The sequence below is a fragment of the Seriola lalandi genome, unplaced genomic scaffold (assembly GCF_002814215.2).
Source record: "Seriola lalandi dorsalis isolate HSWRI2012SDOR001 ecotype SW California unplaced genomic scaffold, Sedor1 jcf7180002054188, whole genome shotgun sequence".
NCBI classification, from domain to species: domain Eukaryota; kingdom Metazoa; phylum Chordata; class Actinopteri; order Carangiformes; family Carangidae; genus Seriola; species Seriola lalandi.
The window spans coordinates 700,720-718,580 of NW_019524741.1; the positions used below are offsets into that span (position 1 = coordinate 700,720).

General features: G+C 40.3%; 2 protein-coding genes across 3 annotated transcripts; one reads left to right on the forward strand and one right to left on the reverse strand.

Moving 5' to 3' along the window:
* The first annotated feature begins 222 nt into the window (after positions 1 to 222).
* Positions 223 to 11,370, forward strand: LOC111653331 (uncharacterized). Its single transcript, XM_023403876.2, has 16 exons — positions 223 to 1,924; positions 2,664 to 2,790; positions 2,892 to 3,106; positions 5,250 to 5,306; positions 5,400 to 5,492; positions 5,621 to 5,707; positions 5,805 to 5,915; positions 6,111 to 6,281; positions 6,756 to 6,846; positions 6,943 to 7,049; positions 7,143 to 7,343; positions 7,450 to 7,581; positions 8,187 to 8,265; positions 8,358 to 8,548; positions 8,642 to 8,662; positions 9,712 to 11,370. Exons 2-16 carry the CDS (start codon positions 2,700 to 2,702, stop codon positions 10,690 to 10,692), a joined length of 2,628 nt encoding a protein of 875 aa, XP_023259644.1. The 5' UTR covers positions 223 to 1,924; positions 2,664 to 2,699; the 3' UTR covers positions 10,693 to 11,370.
* A 1,054-nt stretch (positions 11,371 to 12,424) lies between these two features.
* calub (calumenin b) lies at positions 12,425 to 17,752 on the reverse strand. 2 transcript variants are annotated; one of them, XM_023403878.2, is made up of 7 exons: positions 17,669 to 17,752; positions 16,026 to 16,268; positions 15,581 to 15,774; positions 15,256 to 15,422; positions 15,104 to 15,164; positions 14,629 to 14,828; positions 12,425 to 13,849 (listed from the first exon to the last, which is right to left on the reverse strand). In XM_023403878.2, the coding sequence occupies exons 2-7, from the start codon at positions 16,244 to 16,246 to the stop codon at positions 13,745 to 13,747; spliced, it is 948 nt and encodes a 315-aa protein (XP_023259646.1). In that variant the 5' UTR covers positions 16,247 to 16,268; positions 17,669 to 17,752; the 3' UTR covers positions 12,425 to 13,744. The 2 variants fall into 2 exon arrangements, with proteins under 2 accessions (XP_023259646.1, XP_023259647.1); XM_023403879.2 differs by having other exon boundaries at positions 16,026 to 16,264; positions 17,669 to 17,725.
* Positions 17,753 to 17,861: the final 109 nt, after the last annotated feature.

Genomic DNA, 17,861 nt, shown 5'->3' on the forward strand with positions numbered 1-17,861 from the left:
ATAAAGTCGCAGAAACTAGATACGTGAAGCAATTCAGTTTTTGATGTAGAATTGAACTTAATGATAGTAGTCATTTACTCAAAAATCTTCAAAATCAGAAATGCCTCCGGGAGGAAGACTGATGGGAACAAGCAGCTGCTTTCATTTCCACATTGTGTGCAGCCTTTTCTCTTGTGTAGAAACAGATTAATGGTAGGCCTGGCCTGTCTTTGGTAGATGTGCAAAAGTAGTCAGCAGACTACATTTACAAAGTATCTTAATACTTCATATAACATTTCATTATTTATTGCACCATGCAAACTGCGCTCTGCCCATGAAATTTTTACATATACACACATTATTGCACTAAGGAAACAAAACACATTTCCATTTCATCTGCTTAAATATGTACGTCTAAATGTTTCATGTGTGAGTATAAAGTTTGAGTTATACTCCAAACAGCTTCTACATATATATTTGAATCAACAGTCTTAAAGAAATGTTCGCCTCAGTTTTTATTGATAGTCATGTCAAGTAACATCATTACAAGAAAAAAAAGAAATACACACATTCTGGAAAAAGTAACAGATGTTCAGATGATGTAGTTGTCAAAGCCAGCTGTTATCTATCAAACTCATCTTTTTTTAACAACCTCTCTGCTGACATCCAGTGGTCATGTCCAATCACAGCAGACACATACAAACAACCATGTCTGTGAGCCTGGTGGTGAGATTAATCTTGTCCAACATTGTTAACTGTAGTGTATTATGGCAAAGTAATAACAACAACAAAAAAATAAACCAAAGTACAAGAACAGTATCTGTGTCTCAGCTCAATATTGTTGGTGCATCTTGAAATATCATCTTTAAACATCTCTATACTCTGAGTAATGTTTGTCCTCTCTTTCTCTCTCTCTCTCTCTCAGGGACACAGACTGAACAGTGTTCTACCTTTTTTTTCCTGAGGCACACTTTAGTGTTTAAACTCTTCTGAGCCCCCCCCCCCGGCTTTTCTTTGACAATGGAACCCACTCACATCTGCACTAACCAAAACATTTCTCCTGGAGCCAGACGATTTCTTTCATCACAGGAGCCCTAAAGATATGTGGAGACACACTCCTCTAAGTGTGTCCTTGTGTGTTTGTGTGTATGTGTGTGTGTGTATGTGCCTGTGCATGCTGGGACAAGTGTGTAAAAGGATGTGGGTTAATCTTCAGAAGGTGAACAGCCGATGTTTGATAGCTAATCCCTTGTCAGGCCCCATTAGTTGTCACACATTGCTAATTGAGCAAATCCAACAGGCGCAAGCTGTGTAGCTAAAGCACATGCTCAGACTCTTTATGATACCCCGAAATGTACATGTGCATTTAAAGTATGATACAAGCTGTCAGGACGTAATTCACTAAACAAAATGACATTTCTGTTTATGCTCTGTAACACAGAAACTGCAGCTTGAACAACAGCTGACTGGACACTCTGACTGTTGAGCTTCACTTGCATGACAAAATGTTTATGAAGGTCAAGTGTCTTTGTACCAGACAAATCTCTTAAATTCACTTGTGACCCCAGTCTCTAACCTCACTGCCAGGTTCTTGCTATCTCTAATCTGATTGGCTCAGTCTTTGTTCCTGACCAGGTAAGCCCCACCCCCCGGCTTTAGCCTCTGAGCTGACGTTTATCCCAGGATACACACCATAAGCTGCTGTCTGCTTTTTAATGTGTATGGGGAGGGGGGTCAATGTGTGCATTATTGTGTGTGGGTGTGTGAGGCCAGTGTTATCTGTTGTTGTTGTCACTTTGTTTATTCCTAAAAGCTTCAGCGTGGCTTTTTGAGTGTTTTTTTTTTTCGGTGGTTTTTTGTTTGAGAATCAGAGATGCTGCTTCCATCACAAGTCAGGAGGATATGGAGACTGACAGACGTGCTGCAGAGGATTTGACAACAACAGGTCAGTCAGCTGAACAACCGGATAGATGGTCTATGCGTTCACATTGATGATAACACAGATTCAGTTGAGTCAGTAACAGAAAGAATGTATGTGTTCGTTTACCTTGCATTAGAATCACTGTTATCGTTTTAGTAAGAAGTGACCCCAGGTCCTGCTATGTCTGACCACGCCACCCCCTCTACACTCAAATACATATTCCCACAAACACACACACACACCAGTGCAGCCAGAGACTCGGAAAAGCATGATAGACACGTACTCAATTTTGTGGTCGAGAAATAGAGTCACGTTTCTCAACAGATCCAACCTTTAGAAAGCCACGGCAACAGGAAGTGTATAAATCGGAGGGTCTATACTAAGTATTGTCAGTCTTAACAGATTAACAAGCGAGTCTACAGTTGGCATAGCACCTGTCTGCAGAACTTGACAGATAAAGGTAAAAAGAGTAACCAAGTCAGAGAAACATGAAGAGAGGAATGACAGTAGGCTACTAATCTACTGGTCGAGCTCTGTCAGACAGGGGAAAGCAAGGCAGAAACCCATGTAGAGGGGATTAAAAGGAATTATGGGTGTATTTGTACATTAGGAGAGGGTCTTAACTGAATGATGATTCTTAAGACATGCTGCCATCAAGGCACAGAGTAAAGCCCACTCTAACCCACTAATTTTTACTGTAGAAGATGAAAGGATAACCCTGTTTAGTTAATAGTATTTGCTCGTTTTCTCTCTCTTCACTCAGACAGAACTAGTTCCTGAGGCCTGACCGAGCCCAGGAATGGCCCTCAATGAACTGAAATGGACTCTGTGTCAGGCCAAGGCTCTAGTCTGCTCACTGCTGGTCCTCCTATGTCTGCACACAGCCACAGGTAGAACTATTTTACATTTGTTCCTATTAAAGTTTGGCTCTTGGCCAAAATGAATGGGTTTCCAACCCTTTGCATATGCATCTGTGTGTACCTTTACACAGGAATGTCAGGGTGGGGTGGATGTCTGGATGGTCAGGATGTATTTGCGACAATAAGAGAAAACAGCCTTTCGGGAGAAATTGTTGCAGAGCTCATGGCTGACACCACAATGGAGGAGGTACAATGGATCCTGGATGGAAAGGATGCTGATTGGTTCTTCTTGGATGAAAGACACATCCGTCTGAACTCATCAGATGACAAGGTTCTTGACCGAGAGGTAATTTCTTAGGATATATCCCCTGAAACATGCTGATCTTTGTGTTGGATATTTCTTATAATCAGGAAGCCAGGAACATAATTCAAGGGTTATGGATTTTATGTGTGCAAAATCAAATTTCTTTGAGTCTGTAGGAACTTTTGTTATAGTGTGGGGCAGCAATGAGGAAGTTGGAGGCCTACCTAAGTTTAGAACAAACAATCAGAGATTGAACCTCGTAACCTCGTCCTTGGACCGAACACAATCTCTCTTACCGTCATCCTCTTGCCAGCCAGCTGTCTTACATCATGGCAGCTGTTAAAGGGTCAACCAGATTAGCAGTCTCTCTCTCTGTCTCCCAGTCTATCTAATTCTGTCACTCCATCTTTGAAAAATGTTTAGACTAACAACATTCAGACTTGCTACAAAGTTTCAACCTTTCATCTTTATCAAGTATACTTATCAAGTCCATGCTTTGTTCAACACAATGAGAGCATCTGTTTAGTGTGTGGCTGCCTCCCTCTCAAAATCTGACTTTCTTCTCAATACACTTGATAAAATATTGGGATGTGCATTTTCTATGTTGTAACCAAAGAGTGATAAATACATAAAGTGTGTTTTGTGCTCTAATGCCTTTTATATTGTTTGGTTTACATATAATAGTAGAGAACACTAGAAACAGTGATATAAATTTAATATTGCATACAATTATACAGTACACTTATATGACATTAAGTTAGGTAAATGCAGGTAAACAAAAAACACATTGAGAGTAGGCCAATGTGAGAGTGCCCAACAAATATGAAACAAGTTCATGAAATTCATGAAACCTGAGTTTATTTTTTGAAAATAGCTTGAAACAATTTCAATTTCATGTTCTTTTAAGATATAATTAAGCATTAGAAACCCATTGCTCTTCAATATGACTCGGATGCTGCAGGCTAACTGATGGGGTGGTTTTTGGGTCCGTTTTGTATTAAGGTAGCTACCCCAAAGGTTTACCTGTATTGAGTGCACTAATAGTACTCAATGATAACCAAAAAAACTGTGCAGCCCCTCTTGAGCTTAGAAACTTCTGGTATTTAGATTACCTGACCCCAGACAACTTCATAAAAAGGCAAAAGGATATTTACTTAAAGTTTGGCAACATAACAAATATTTGCCCTTTAAACATTTAAATACAAAAAATAACACAAATTAGAGCCCTTTAAAATAAATAAACAGAAGCCTAAATAAACAGTGCTCTAAAAATTAAACCAAAATTATATTTACAATAATAAACAAGGAAATTACTTAGCCAAATATACCACTGTTAATTGACTTAAAAAATATATATATAGTACAAAATATCTAAAAATAAAAAACCGTTGCAGGCCTGCGGTGCGGCAGATAGAATCAGGTAAAACTCACAGTTCAGCTGGAGAATCCTCTCCTCTGCGGACGGCCATGAAGAAAACCAGGCAACAGCAGCGGTGAATCTCAGGTGCACCTGGTCCTTCTCGTCCGGCCCGCGGTCCTCTGATATGCAGTTCATTTTTTGGCTAACGTTACCCCAAACACACCTGCACAAACACTCGCCCCAATAAACTTTTTTAATGAGGAAACGTGCAGTCGAGTTTAGCAACGGTTTCTCCAGGTTGGTCTAACGACACTGGCACCCTTTTCTTTTCTTGGTTGCATGTCATGCCTTCCCCCTCTGACCTCTGCTTCCGCACCCCCTGCCAATCACCACAGGTGACATCTGTCTAACCCAATCAATCAACAGAAATCAGGAATTTGGTATCTGTACTCTCGCGACACTTTTTACCATCCATAACGGCCTTTACACTATGATATCCCATATATTACATTAAATTCTTAGTTTATAACTGAAATTACTCAATTTCTCACTCAGATTTGTCTCTTATTTAAAACAATTTTTTACTTTCACTTTCATTACTTAGGTTTTCAGGATTCCCGTCCCACCCTCAGAGAAAATAAAATATAATTTATACCTTTATTTTGTCACAGGTGCTACAGAAATTAAGAGTTTTTCTGTGTCAGTGTCTTGGCACTAGCCTGGTTTCGTTAAAGGGATTTTAATAAATCAGTTTGTGAGTATGTGATTACAGTACTTGTGTTAAAATATTTTATCATATCTTTTCATGTTTTCTGTGCCTCTCAGGCCCAGGGCCCTGTCCTAATGGCTGAGTTGTCATGTTATGAGGAGGACACACTCCAGGTACACTTCATCCCATCATTTTACTCATGATTCCTCAATGTGTAATCCCATATCCAAATCTTTATATGTTTTTCTTTCTTGCTGTTGTTGTAGAGTGTCTACAGGATCATGGTGGAGATTATTAATGAGAATGATAACTCACCTGTGTTTGCAGAAAACACTGTCCACTCTCTTATTATCAGTGAGGTATGACACTTTCACAAACACATGTGCACAAACCTGCGCATGCATACAGAAAAAATAACAAGATTGAAATATTACTACTACTGTCTGAAGTGCTTCCTGTCTGCCTGTCTGTTTGTGTTGATTTCCAGCTGACTCCAGTGAATACTGTGGTCTTCACTGTCCAGGCCACAGATGCAGATAACGACAAGATCATTTACTCTATTGACCAAACATCAGTGAGTTTTTTTCCTATACTCTTTACACTCTTAACAGTGCACGTACTGTACACACAGTCACTGCATTACTGTTTATGTTGTTGTGTGTGTTCTGCAGCCTGATGCAGAGTACTTCAAGGTTGAGCTCCCAAACAGTGGAGAGGTGATCCTGGGCAAGCCTCTAGACTATGAGACCAAAACTCAGCTTACTGTCACTATCTATGCCTCGGTACGCTGCACACATTTCCTTTTTTGACATACATTTATCTAAGCAATTAAATTCCTCTTCTATCATCCATCCTTACGTCATGATTTCATCATCATTTCAACTATACGTCAGTTCATGTATCCATCCATTTCTCCATCAAACATGCTTGACCAGTGTAATATCCTCTAAAGGAAACTTGACTTGTCATTATCTCAGGAAATGAGCACTGCTGAGCGCTTCAACACTAGCACCAACATCACCATCACCATCCTGGATGGAGATGACCAGTACCCACAGTTCCTGCCCTGCATGCTACTTCTCCAAGATGAGACCAGTCGCATCTGCATCAGCCCCATGTACACAGTCAACGTCACAGAGGGGGAAGAGGTCAGTGGTAACCAGTGTTATATACTGTAGGATGTCCATATATTACCCTGGGTTGTGTTTTCCATATCAAATATGCATTTTTGTGATAATACAATTGGTTTGTAATAGGTTTTATGGGTATTTAACTTAACTGAAAATGTAAATATCCCATCAACACAGCTGTTACTTGCCAACAATACTGAACTGGAATCATTCTTAGGCACACCTGTGATGTGGCTATGTTATATCTAGACTTGTAAATTGCAGATCGGTCGTATTTGTGATTTGACATAATACAGCATTCATACTGACTTTGACATTGTGTAATTGCATTATAAGTTCTAACTCACACTCTGAAAACCCTCTGAGATCATCCGGAATTCAGTTTCTGTCAAAACTATAGTTCTGGCCACGGTCTTAACATTTACTGTGACAATAAGGTGCGGTGCTTTGAGCATCTGACTGGTAAAGCACCAAATGTGTGTCACATTGCAGGACATTGTGCTGGACTTCTCTCCTGGTCCCATTCATGCAGTGGATGGAGACAGAGGACTCAGCTCTCCACTAAGTTATTCCATTCTCTCAGGTACCACACATAATGATGCAAGTTAATATTTAAAATGTGCTGTGTTTTGCCATGTTTACATCTGTAACTGTGTTCATGCATTTGTGTTCATGCTAGGAGACGACGACGGCCGTTTCCTGATGGATAAAGAGACAGCGGAGGTGAAACTGACTCGGGGGGTGAGAGACAGACTCACTACTCCAGCGCTGCATCTTCAGGTCATGGTAAGACATTTTAACAGCAGATTTAAAAGATATCAGCTTTTCTTTCATACTCACAATACCATTCTCCCTGCTCTCTCTGCGTCTCTCACCCAGGCATACCAGGATGATGACCCCAGGAAGTACTCTGTTGCTACAGTGTTGGTCCGAGTCCTGGCAGTGAACCACTTTCGTCCACAGTTTGATAAGGCTCAATATCATGGCTTTGTAACTGCTGGAAAGAGCCCCGCCTCTCTGGTCAACACCTATGGCAGCAGAGCACTGATGTTACATGTACAAGACCAGGATTTTAACCATGTATGTGCTGCTACACATACAGTACAATCATGCTGCAAAATGATCAATGCAGTTTCATATCTGTTTAATTTTCTGTTACCACTTCCTTTTCTCCACAAACTGACAGGGTGTCAACCCCAAGCTCTACTTCACCTTCAGTCCTACATCCAATTACACAGACATCTACCAATTCACACATGAGGGACTCCTGATCGCCAGGACCGATCATCTCAAACCAAAACAGAAACACACTCTAGAGGTGAGCCTCATCCCTTGCATTAAAATGGGCCATATTGGTGATTTTTCATGTTTTCATGTAAACTTTACATTATGTTAGCGTACATGTGGCATTCTCTTTTCATTTAAATACTGTAAGTGTTTAGATTTATTTCCTACATTGCATTAAAGCTGACTGAGATAGTGAGTCCATCATTAGGTTGATAAGGTGATTAAGAGCAAACAATAGAACATCCTATAAGTAATAATACTCAGTATTTTGACATGCAGAGCAAAATAATTAACCATAGTATAATTATACAAAGGCAGTAAGAAAAACCATTAATAGCTGTTTCTGTGCAACTGCAACTGGAAGGTTGAAAAGTAAATCCAAATAAAAACTTGGTATCTGTTTTGGAAAATGATCAGCAGAAATGCAAAGCATGCACAATTTAAGTTAGCAAAAAACATTTCAAGTGTCCTGTTGCAACAACAAAAACATTATTTTACTGAATATTTATACAGTGCTACACTTTGGGTGAAGCCACTTCACTGTATTGCACTACCTCATTGTTTTTTTCATCAAAATCTCATAATAAATAAAGACATAAAAAAGATGATGTGATAAACAGTCAAAATACTTTGCAGGTAACGGCTATAGACCAGGAGTCAGGTGATGCCACCTTTACTACTGTAGTGGTTGAGGTGTTATCTGAAGGACAATCAAGTAAGGACACACACTTAGATGCATACACTATTGTTGCAGAGCCTGCAGACTCAGTATATAAAACTATGTATGTCTGTCTGTGCACACTGCAGTCCCTCATAGTCCACTGGGAGATGAACGCCTGATAAGCTGTACTGTAGGCAAAGCGTTGTTCCTGAGCGTGGTACTCATGACTATGCTTGGATGTACCTTGTCTGTGGTGATGTGGCTGAAGAAGAAACGCAAGGGAAAGAGGGACCCACTGCAGAGAGGCTGCGTTGCCCAGGGCAAACACCCCAATGTGGTGAGATCATTTATGACTAATTTCAGTTCATATTTAGCAGGATGTTAATATAAATAAGTTCAGAAATAATCCCTACTGTATGTGTTCCCACAGAGTTTACGGTGGTTCCAACTGGTGAGTTATTTATATTCTCTTGTAGCTCCTCTTCACTTTTGTCCTGATTTCCTGTCCCATTCCTTTATAAACTACTATTTTATAAACCATTCATTGTATGATTACTTGGTGTAGAACAGTTATAAATTTGATCCAGTGAGCTAATAAATGTGAGCTTCCCTAATTTTTATTAAAAATAAATAATAGTTTATATTTGAAGATGCAAGGTACTTCATAAATCTGGAAAGTAACATCCAGTAATTCATTCATTCAGATACTGATTAATTTAGTAATTCAATAATGCATTGTCCCTCAAGGTTAGACAGTCTTCTTTGCAATAATGTTGTTACAGCCAGTCCACCACTTTGGTTCAGACTAAAATATCTCAACACCTATCAGATGAATTGCCATGAAATTTGGTGCCAAGAATCGATTAATCCTACTGAGTTTGATGATCCCCTGATTTTATCTCTAGCACCTCTAGCAGGTCAGAGCTTTCACTTCTCGACCTCCACTGAATGGATTGGCACAAAAAGATGATGATGTATAATAATGACTTTGAAGATCCTTTGATGACTTTTCAGCTAGTGCCGCCATGACGTTGACATGTGGGGCTTTTGAGTAAAATGTATAGACAACTAATGGATAGATAGAGTGCCATTGTACACACATCCATGTTTCCCTCAAGATGAATTATAACTTTGGTGATCCCCTAACTTTTCCTTTAGAACGTTATAGGGGTCAAAATTGTAATCTGTCCAATACTATGGTTTATGATGAAATGCCTGCAAGACTGATGACATTAACTAACAATTCACAAATGTCAGCATGCTAATATGATAAAGTAAGATGGGGAACATGGTAAACATTATACCTGCTTAACATCACCATATTAGCATTGTCACAGTAAGCATATGCACATGTTGACATTAGCATTTAGCTGTGTTACATCATGCTGTAGCCACAACCCTCATTCCACTTACCCAACCATCCCCACTGATGGTTAAAAAAAACATGGCCTTACAGTATGTTTTACAAATATTGACTCAATGACTGTGCTCTCTCCTCAGGTGAGTCACCGCAGTGCCATGTCACACATGGACGAAGTACCCTTTAACAATGAAGAGTATGGAACCTACAATCCGTCCTTCAGCTTCCCTGAGAAACCTGGCCTCTACACCCACCAAGACCCCCCTTCCTTCCAAGGACCTGTTCCACCTAAAACAACTGCTGCACCTGACATAAGCTTCATCCCCACTGAAAGTGTGTGCATCCCTGTGGACTTCAGTAACAATGTTTCTGCACCACCCAAAAGCTCCTCTAGTTCACCCACTGTGGATGTAAGCCCGACACACATGGCTCAAGATGCTGCATCTCCCAAAGAAAACCTTGACGCAGCACCTGCTACATCCCTGGACCCTACTGAGGCACTACGCAACACCAGTCCTAACCCTGAAACCCATGATGGCACTAGCACTCCACCTTTAACCTGTCCTGATTCACAAACTTCGCAAACAGGCACCAGTGATGACCCTGCTGACCCTGCCACCAGCCCCTCCTCTCAATCCAGTGCTCCATGCAGTGACACCCCAATTGCTTCAGCAGAAATAGACAAACCCTTCTGCAAACCTCGTGTGAAGACACCCCCACATTCACCTTCACTGTCCTCCCCCCTCCCCGAGCAGACGAGCAACCCCCCACCCACCCCAGAGCATGCACCTGTAAAAGCCAAGCTGGTACATATAGATACGTCCCCCCTTGATACACCTCCAGTCACACCAGAGCGAACATCTATGACTCTAAGCACAGAGGTAGACCGACCCTCCACGTCACTGGACCAAACAGACCAATCAGAACTCCCAGGTGCAGATGCAGGTAGTCCATCTCAGGACAGAAGACCCTCAATGAACTCAGGAAACACCCAGGACAGCCGCAAGGTGGGGGATGAGGATGCAGACAAGAACAGTGATGATGAGTTAGAGCCGGACGAAGAAGAGCTGCTCAGAGTGATGGCTCGTTGCAATCCCATTTTTATCACATTTAGTAAGTAAGGACGGATGACAGAGCATGGAGGAGGTAAGGTGAAGGTGGATGACAGACAGCGGAGCAAGAAAGAAACGCTACTGTCTGGTTCTGCTGTGCTGTAGGTACTGGTGAGACTTGGAAGAGGACAGAATACTAAGATACACAGCACAGGGGCCACATAAGGAAAAACATGCATATGTTCACACACTGTATACTGTATGAAAACACTTAAAAAAACACCTAACAACACACATTAATATTGATTAATTATAATACACTATGCTGTTACGTTCATAGAAAAACAGGGATGAGTGACCTCGAATGCACAAGGCATGGTTAAAAAAAATCAATTACTATGTATAAAGTATGATACATTTTTCAACAATATAGCATATTCAACCACGGTAACAATTGCACAAATTGACATCTGTGATGTCACAGTGGGTGTTTCTTTTTCAGCTGTCAATAGTAAAACACCTTTTATGACATCACGAGAGTATGGAATGTTCGACCATTTGAATTCACTGAGAATCGTCCAGCAGCTGTGTGGTTCTGTGTAGAATTACTCTTTCAATAGCTGCAGGGTACTGTATGTTCAAAACCTTTACATAGCGTACTGCAGCGTTAAATGTTTTATTATGCCTGTTCTACAAGCTGCCTCAGTTTTTTCTTTGAACATGAGTAAAGTTATTGTTTGACTGAAACATTGACCCATGAGAAGTTATTCAAGTGAAACTGTGCTGATTGACCTGCTGATTCAGATGATTAAGATGATGATTATTAGGAATAAAATTCAAAATGGTTATAGGGTGAAGATATTTCTGCCCAAAAACTATGGCAGGATCCTCAGCTACACAGACTAAGCTTTAATTTCACAAAGATAAACAGCTGGTGATGTCTGAAAAAACCCAAAAGTTATTAGACAAGAATTTAAAAATCTTTTTTGCCAAGCAGTAGGCAATTTTTTTTTTAAAGCTCTTATTTTATCTTTTTGAGAAACAGATGCTTAACTCTGTTACTCAAATGTAGTGCTAGTATGTGACCATGTTCACCATCTTTGTTTAAGAAAGATAGGAAAGTTGAGATGATCAAAAGTTTCAATTTGCAGATGTGTTTTGGTGATGAATAAGGGTGAGTTAGGCCCTAAACTGCTTGACTACATGAGCAGTTACAAATAGAAAGCTGCTTGTACATTAAACTTTATCTGGGTATATTGAAACAAAAGGTAACATAAGTGCGACATGTAGTGAGATGTGAATTGGTTAAAGAAAAAGTCCCAAGCTTCAATTCCTTAATGCTGTATGTATAGGTGACATGCCTTAACAATAGACCACAAGCATTATATGTGTATTCAACTGTTACACTTTTGAGTGTCTGTAGATTTAGATTGTTAATGCTTGATTTATTCAGGACAGATTTGGGAAACAAAATACTCTCCTGAGAGCAATGGTGAGGGGAAAAGAGTGACACAACAATGCAGAGATCAGTGGGTCAACGGCCTGAAGGAAACCAGGAAACAGAGCATTTCCTTAAAGAGGCAGAAGCCTGGGAAAAAAATATTTGTAAGAAATGTAAAGCATTTTTAGGTGACAAAAAACCCAATATGTTGGCATGTTTAGCTTTCCACAGAAACAACTTCTGAGAATAATAGCTTGGCTAAGGCATGAAGAACACCATTATATTTGTAATAGCAACAGCCATGTAAAGAATGCTTCACAACCAGCACATCAAGTCAAAAGAATACAGCAGACTAATGGCTCCTATTTTGTTGTTTTTAATGAGACATTCCTCTCAATCACAAAAACTGGACCTGCTTGTTAGAGTGCTCAGTTTGCAGACCAACAACTTATTTACAGTAAAGTCACTAGTGAAAGGCTTGTTGCTGCAGTGAGCCTGTAAAAAAACATTGTCATATACATACAGTATAGCATAAAAAATATCAACAGTGGTTATAAATGGTGGTAGTGATAATACAAGCATAACAAACATATTTATGAAGGGAAAGGATTTTTTTCCAAACTGCTTACAAAAAAGGACAGAGATTTTTTGCTTGGCACAAAAATGAGTTAGTTCAGCTGAATCAAACAAAACTCAAAACGTAACCTCAAACAACAGGATGCGCCAGTCATCAGAACTACTGTGTACACACATAGATTCTCTCTCACACGCACACCACACGCGCACACACACACACACGCACGCACACACACACGGACGCACGCACGCACGCACACACACACAGGTGAGGTGATGAGAAAGAAGGAGGCAGCTTCGAGGACAAAGCATCCAACATCATCTTGATTCCTTCAACTAACACACAGCACAACGAGTCCTTATACAGGACCCACAGCTTGTGTCAACATGGATGCTTTGGGGACCATTTTAGCAAACACAGCATGGTCCCTCTGATGATACTGTATTGCACTAGTTCAAATAGTCTTCATTGTCATTGAAATTTAATATGTACTCCTCGCTCCAAACATCCTATACTACGCAGTAAATGATCAATAATGACATGAAAACAAAGTTCAAGTGAATCAGCAACTAGCATTTTCAGTTTTGGGCCCGATTACATGGAGGAGTAGCACAAATTCTAATGGCTAGAAAACAGCTTTACTCTTCACAGTCCAGTGCATTGCAAAAAGAAATGCTATGGCCAACCACTCTGTATACTGTAAGTCTAAACTTGTTGTTCTGTCAAGGTTTTCGTAACAAAAACATGGCTATTTCATAAAAGACATCCTTTCAAACAAAAAAAAAAAGTGTCATCTAACACCATTTGTCCTTCGCTTGACGTGGACAAAGAGATGGATAGTGGGGGTGAAGCAGAGCAAAGGCTGGTGATATATCCCAATCTTACACACAGCTGAGCATAAGGACACACTGGCCAAGCGTGTACATGTTCCTTGAAATGTTAGTGTGTGTACAACTGGAAACATTCAAGAAATCAAATAAATTATTGTCCGTGGCGTTGGATTAGGCGAGGAGCTCATCTTGTTTGAAATACTCCCATCTACTGTCAGAGGAGTAAGCTGGGGTACACAAGATGAACACAAAGTCTTTGGAAGCAGGTGGATGTTAGAACTCGTCGTGTCGAGTCAGGGCCTCTCCGAAGTCGGTCGCCTGGCTGCCCACGAACAGGTCATACTTCTCCACGATTTCTGCCTTAGTCAGACGGCCATCCTGTTGGAAGGAGAGTAACAAACATGTTAAGCCTTGTATTTGCATCAATACACCGGGTTTTTTTTTTAAACTTACCCATATATAGATGTACTTAATGCTATGCTATTGTAGGTATTTGGTATGTCTTGTTTGATTTGCACTAGTGTCACTGAACAATAACAGCCGTTTCTCATCTTAATTTCATAATAAACATGTCCTAAAGGGCTGAAATACCAGCAAAGCTGAGATGAAAGCCTGTCTTGCAATTATTATGCTTGGTTAGAGCTGTAATTAAGTCAGACCCTGTTTTGCAGTTTCTTAAACTGACTAACAAAAGTATCAGAAAAGAGCCCAAAACTAAAGTGACTTCTGGTATTTGCTGGCTAACTTCCTGCTGCATACTCAAATTCTTCCAGCACAGGAAGACAAGAGGTGCCACTGGCTGGCCTTTACTGAGAAGCAACTGCAGATGATACGCAAACATATTGAGTGAGGTGATAAAAGCAAAATGGTTGTCTTGATCTAGATATACATCATTTTCTGTGTTTCCCTAATTCATTGCGCTTTACATTGCCATTGCAGTATCTAACAAATCTACCATTTAGTGAGTATTTTGTGGCCCTGCAGTGCACACATTCACTCGTGTGCATGTATAAGCATGCTTCTAAATTCATGTGTGCTTTCAGACGTGCAGTTCCGCTTCCTTTAAATATTTCTTGAATTAAACAGGAAGTAAAATTCATGATAAGTGTGCATTTCTTTTGAAACTTGAAATCCTTTGAAACTTTTACTGTACATACTTTGTCTGCATCTGACTCATAGACCAGATGTTTGGCCTCAGCCTCAGCATGATCGTAGTCATTGGGCAGGATCCAGTCTCTGGTCTCCTCCTTGTCCATCTTCCCATCTTTGTTTTTGTCTCTAAATTCAGTGAACTGCTCCCTCTCTGTCTTCACCCACTCTGGTTCTGTAGAGTCTCCCTCCTGGTTGTACATGTCACCTAGAGTACAAAAAAAAGATAGGGCGGACTGAGTAAGAGAGGGTGTTGATGTTGCAATGATTCTTTGTACAAGTATTTTTAATGTTTGTAGTGGCCTAACACATTACACAACAGGCATGTTGCATCAGGGTTCCTCAAACTTTTACATATGCTCATTTGTTCTTGTATTTTCAACTTTGTATTCTCCATCGGTCTTGGGTTGCCACCAATAACAACCCAAAATCCTGTGGCACAAACTAATGATGCTCATAAGACACTAGACTATGACAACTCACCTATGTACTCATCCAGATCAATTAAACCATCTCCATTCTTGTCAATGTCTTCCATTGTTTCCTATAGAAAAGAAAGAACACCGGGCAGTGAGAAGGGACATAAAAGATAGTGCTAGTTTCAACACCTGTGAGTGTGTGTGTTTGTGACTCACCAGCACTACAATGTCCTTCATGTGGTCATACTCCTCGGGGTGAAGGAAAGCTGTGAACTCCTCCTTGTTGGCTTTCATGTCATTGTCTTGGTCGGCCATTTTGAATCTTCTCTCATCACGAGCCATCATCTGTCTGTAGCTGAAGCCATCATCTGGGTCAGGGTCATCTGCAAGTCAGAGGCCACAGCTTTGTATAGTGTGTGTGTGTGTGTGTGTGTGTGCTCAAGTGTGGAAAAGCTCATTTGTGTCTTTGTCCATCGAGTATGCAGGCAATGCTATTGGGATACATTGAAATGAATAAAATAAAAATTGTCTGCACTCATACCAAGAATGTATCCATAAGTGGCGTTCTTGTACTCCTCCCAGGACACCATTTCATCCCCGTTGAGGTCATGACTCTTCCATTGTCGATCAACATCATCGTAGATCCATCTCTTCTGGGCATGCTTGATCCACTTCTTCATCTCCTCAACTGTCACATAGCCATCCTTATCCTCATCTATACGTTCAACCAACATGCTGCAGAGAAATGACGGAAATCTCAAACATTCAGGATGTTCCATCACATTATCTAGTGTTGTTTCACCTCAGGGAGCGGTACAGTTCCTCCGAAGTGACACAAGGTCATTACCACAGTAATGCAAAAACTATAATACATGTATTCCACTAGAAAAGTTATTACCATTATGTCTGTAAAAGAATTTGCAAGACTTCAGATATCCCTAATAATTCAACAGATTCACACAGTCTGTCCTGGCATGTAAAATTACCCGAGCCTCTCCTTGCTCTCCTCTGGTGTGAGCTGGTCGAAGGTCTTGGCCTCCTCCTGTCCCAGAAATGCTTCATGGTCATAGTCAAAGTTCTCCGCATCATCGTGCTCTCGGTTACTGAGGGTTTCATCGTGGTGAACACGGTCCTTCTTCTCTGTGGGTTTGCTGGTGGCGTAAACCACACAGAGAGCAAAGCACATAACAAGTGGCCTCAACTCCATCCTTCGTATGTGCAAGCACTGTCTGGACAAGAAATTCTGTGGTTATTACAAATACATTGCATTCTCATATAAACCTTTGTATTGCATGCATATCGAAGTTTATCTTGCACTTCAATACTGGCATACGGACAGATTGTGTCAGCACTAATCACAGCTTTTGACTTTGGCCTACTCAACTCTGCACATGCCTGTTTAGGAGTGTATGACTCACAGTGCAAGCAAATACTCCGGCTATGAGAGGTGAATTGTTAGGCTAATCTGTTCCAGCTGATGCAATCCCTTCATTTGTTTCACTTGTGTTACTTTCTAGCAGTTGGCATGCCATATATTTTATTACAACCAGCTCAGCAATTCAAATAACGGTAATATAATCATTCACACACAACTATTTAGAAATTTTCTGAATTCATCATACTAGATTTCAAATTACTATCAGCTATTAGTTTATTAGGGACACAGCTAAAACAAATGCATACGGATACAACAGCCCTGCAATAAATCCTTCCTTCATGAAGATTGCAATGTTCAGGTTAAGTTTGGGCTATTTAAGAGAGGTGATTCAGGTTTTTGGTCATTGTGGACACTGGTACTGTTGAACTATTGTATTGTGTTTTACTCAAACATGTTACTAATATGTAATCTATCCTCGGTAATACAAACTCCCAGCACAATACAATTCAAAGCACCACAAACTACAGCCTCCAAAACGACCAAAGTGGAAACAACACCTTTCTACACAAACTCAACATTGAAACATTCATGAAGACATGATTTATTGCAAAACTGTTGTATCAGACTGAATTAGTTTGCCTTTGGTCAAGCTAATGAAATAGCAAATGGAAAATAAAAAACGAAAATATTCAACTAATTATTTCAAACAAATCAGGGCTGAAACAATGACAAACTATTTACATTTACTCAAAGACAAAATACTTAGAAATCACCTGCCAGCAATGTTCTTTTTAAAAAAAGACATTGTATGTACGTGTCTATGCTTCTGTAATCTCAACAGCAATGCAGTATTCAGAGGAAAAAAATGATCATTTTGTACCATTTTACTATCTTTCTCTTGTTAAAACACGTTAACCGCTATCTTGTCTACTTTGTTGTGACATCACCCTGTCTGTGCTCTCACTTTTGCACGTCTCAACACCTTAAATCTTGCCAGTGCCTTTACATTACAAGTCAGTAGCAACACTTTGAGAAAGTTATTCCCAAATATCAGCATTTCCATCCAAGCCCAAGGTTAGCGACTAACAGACTGGCTAACCTTAGTTTTAACTGCTGTTTCACTCGTCCAGTAAAGATAGACAGACAACTACCTAATTGCTCATGTTGCGTCCTTCTAAAGATTAGCTATCAGACAGACATATTTAAGTCAATTTTTGTATTTTTAAACCAAAATTTTGCAGGACAACTCACCGGCGTCTTCAGGGAAGTTCGTCGTTGTAGCTTTAGACCCTCCCCTCGGAAACACACCCATACACTTCCTGTGCTAAAACATCAACAGACCAATCAAGCTTTGAGAAAGCGAGTGCGATGTCGCTCGTTGATTGGTCCACTTCAAGGGAACATCGGTGATTGGATTGGCCGAGAACCGCCACGTCCTCAAAGT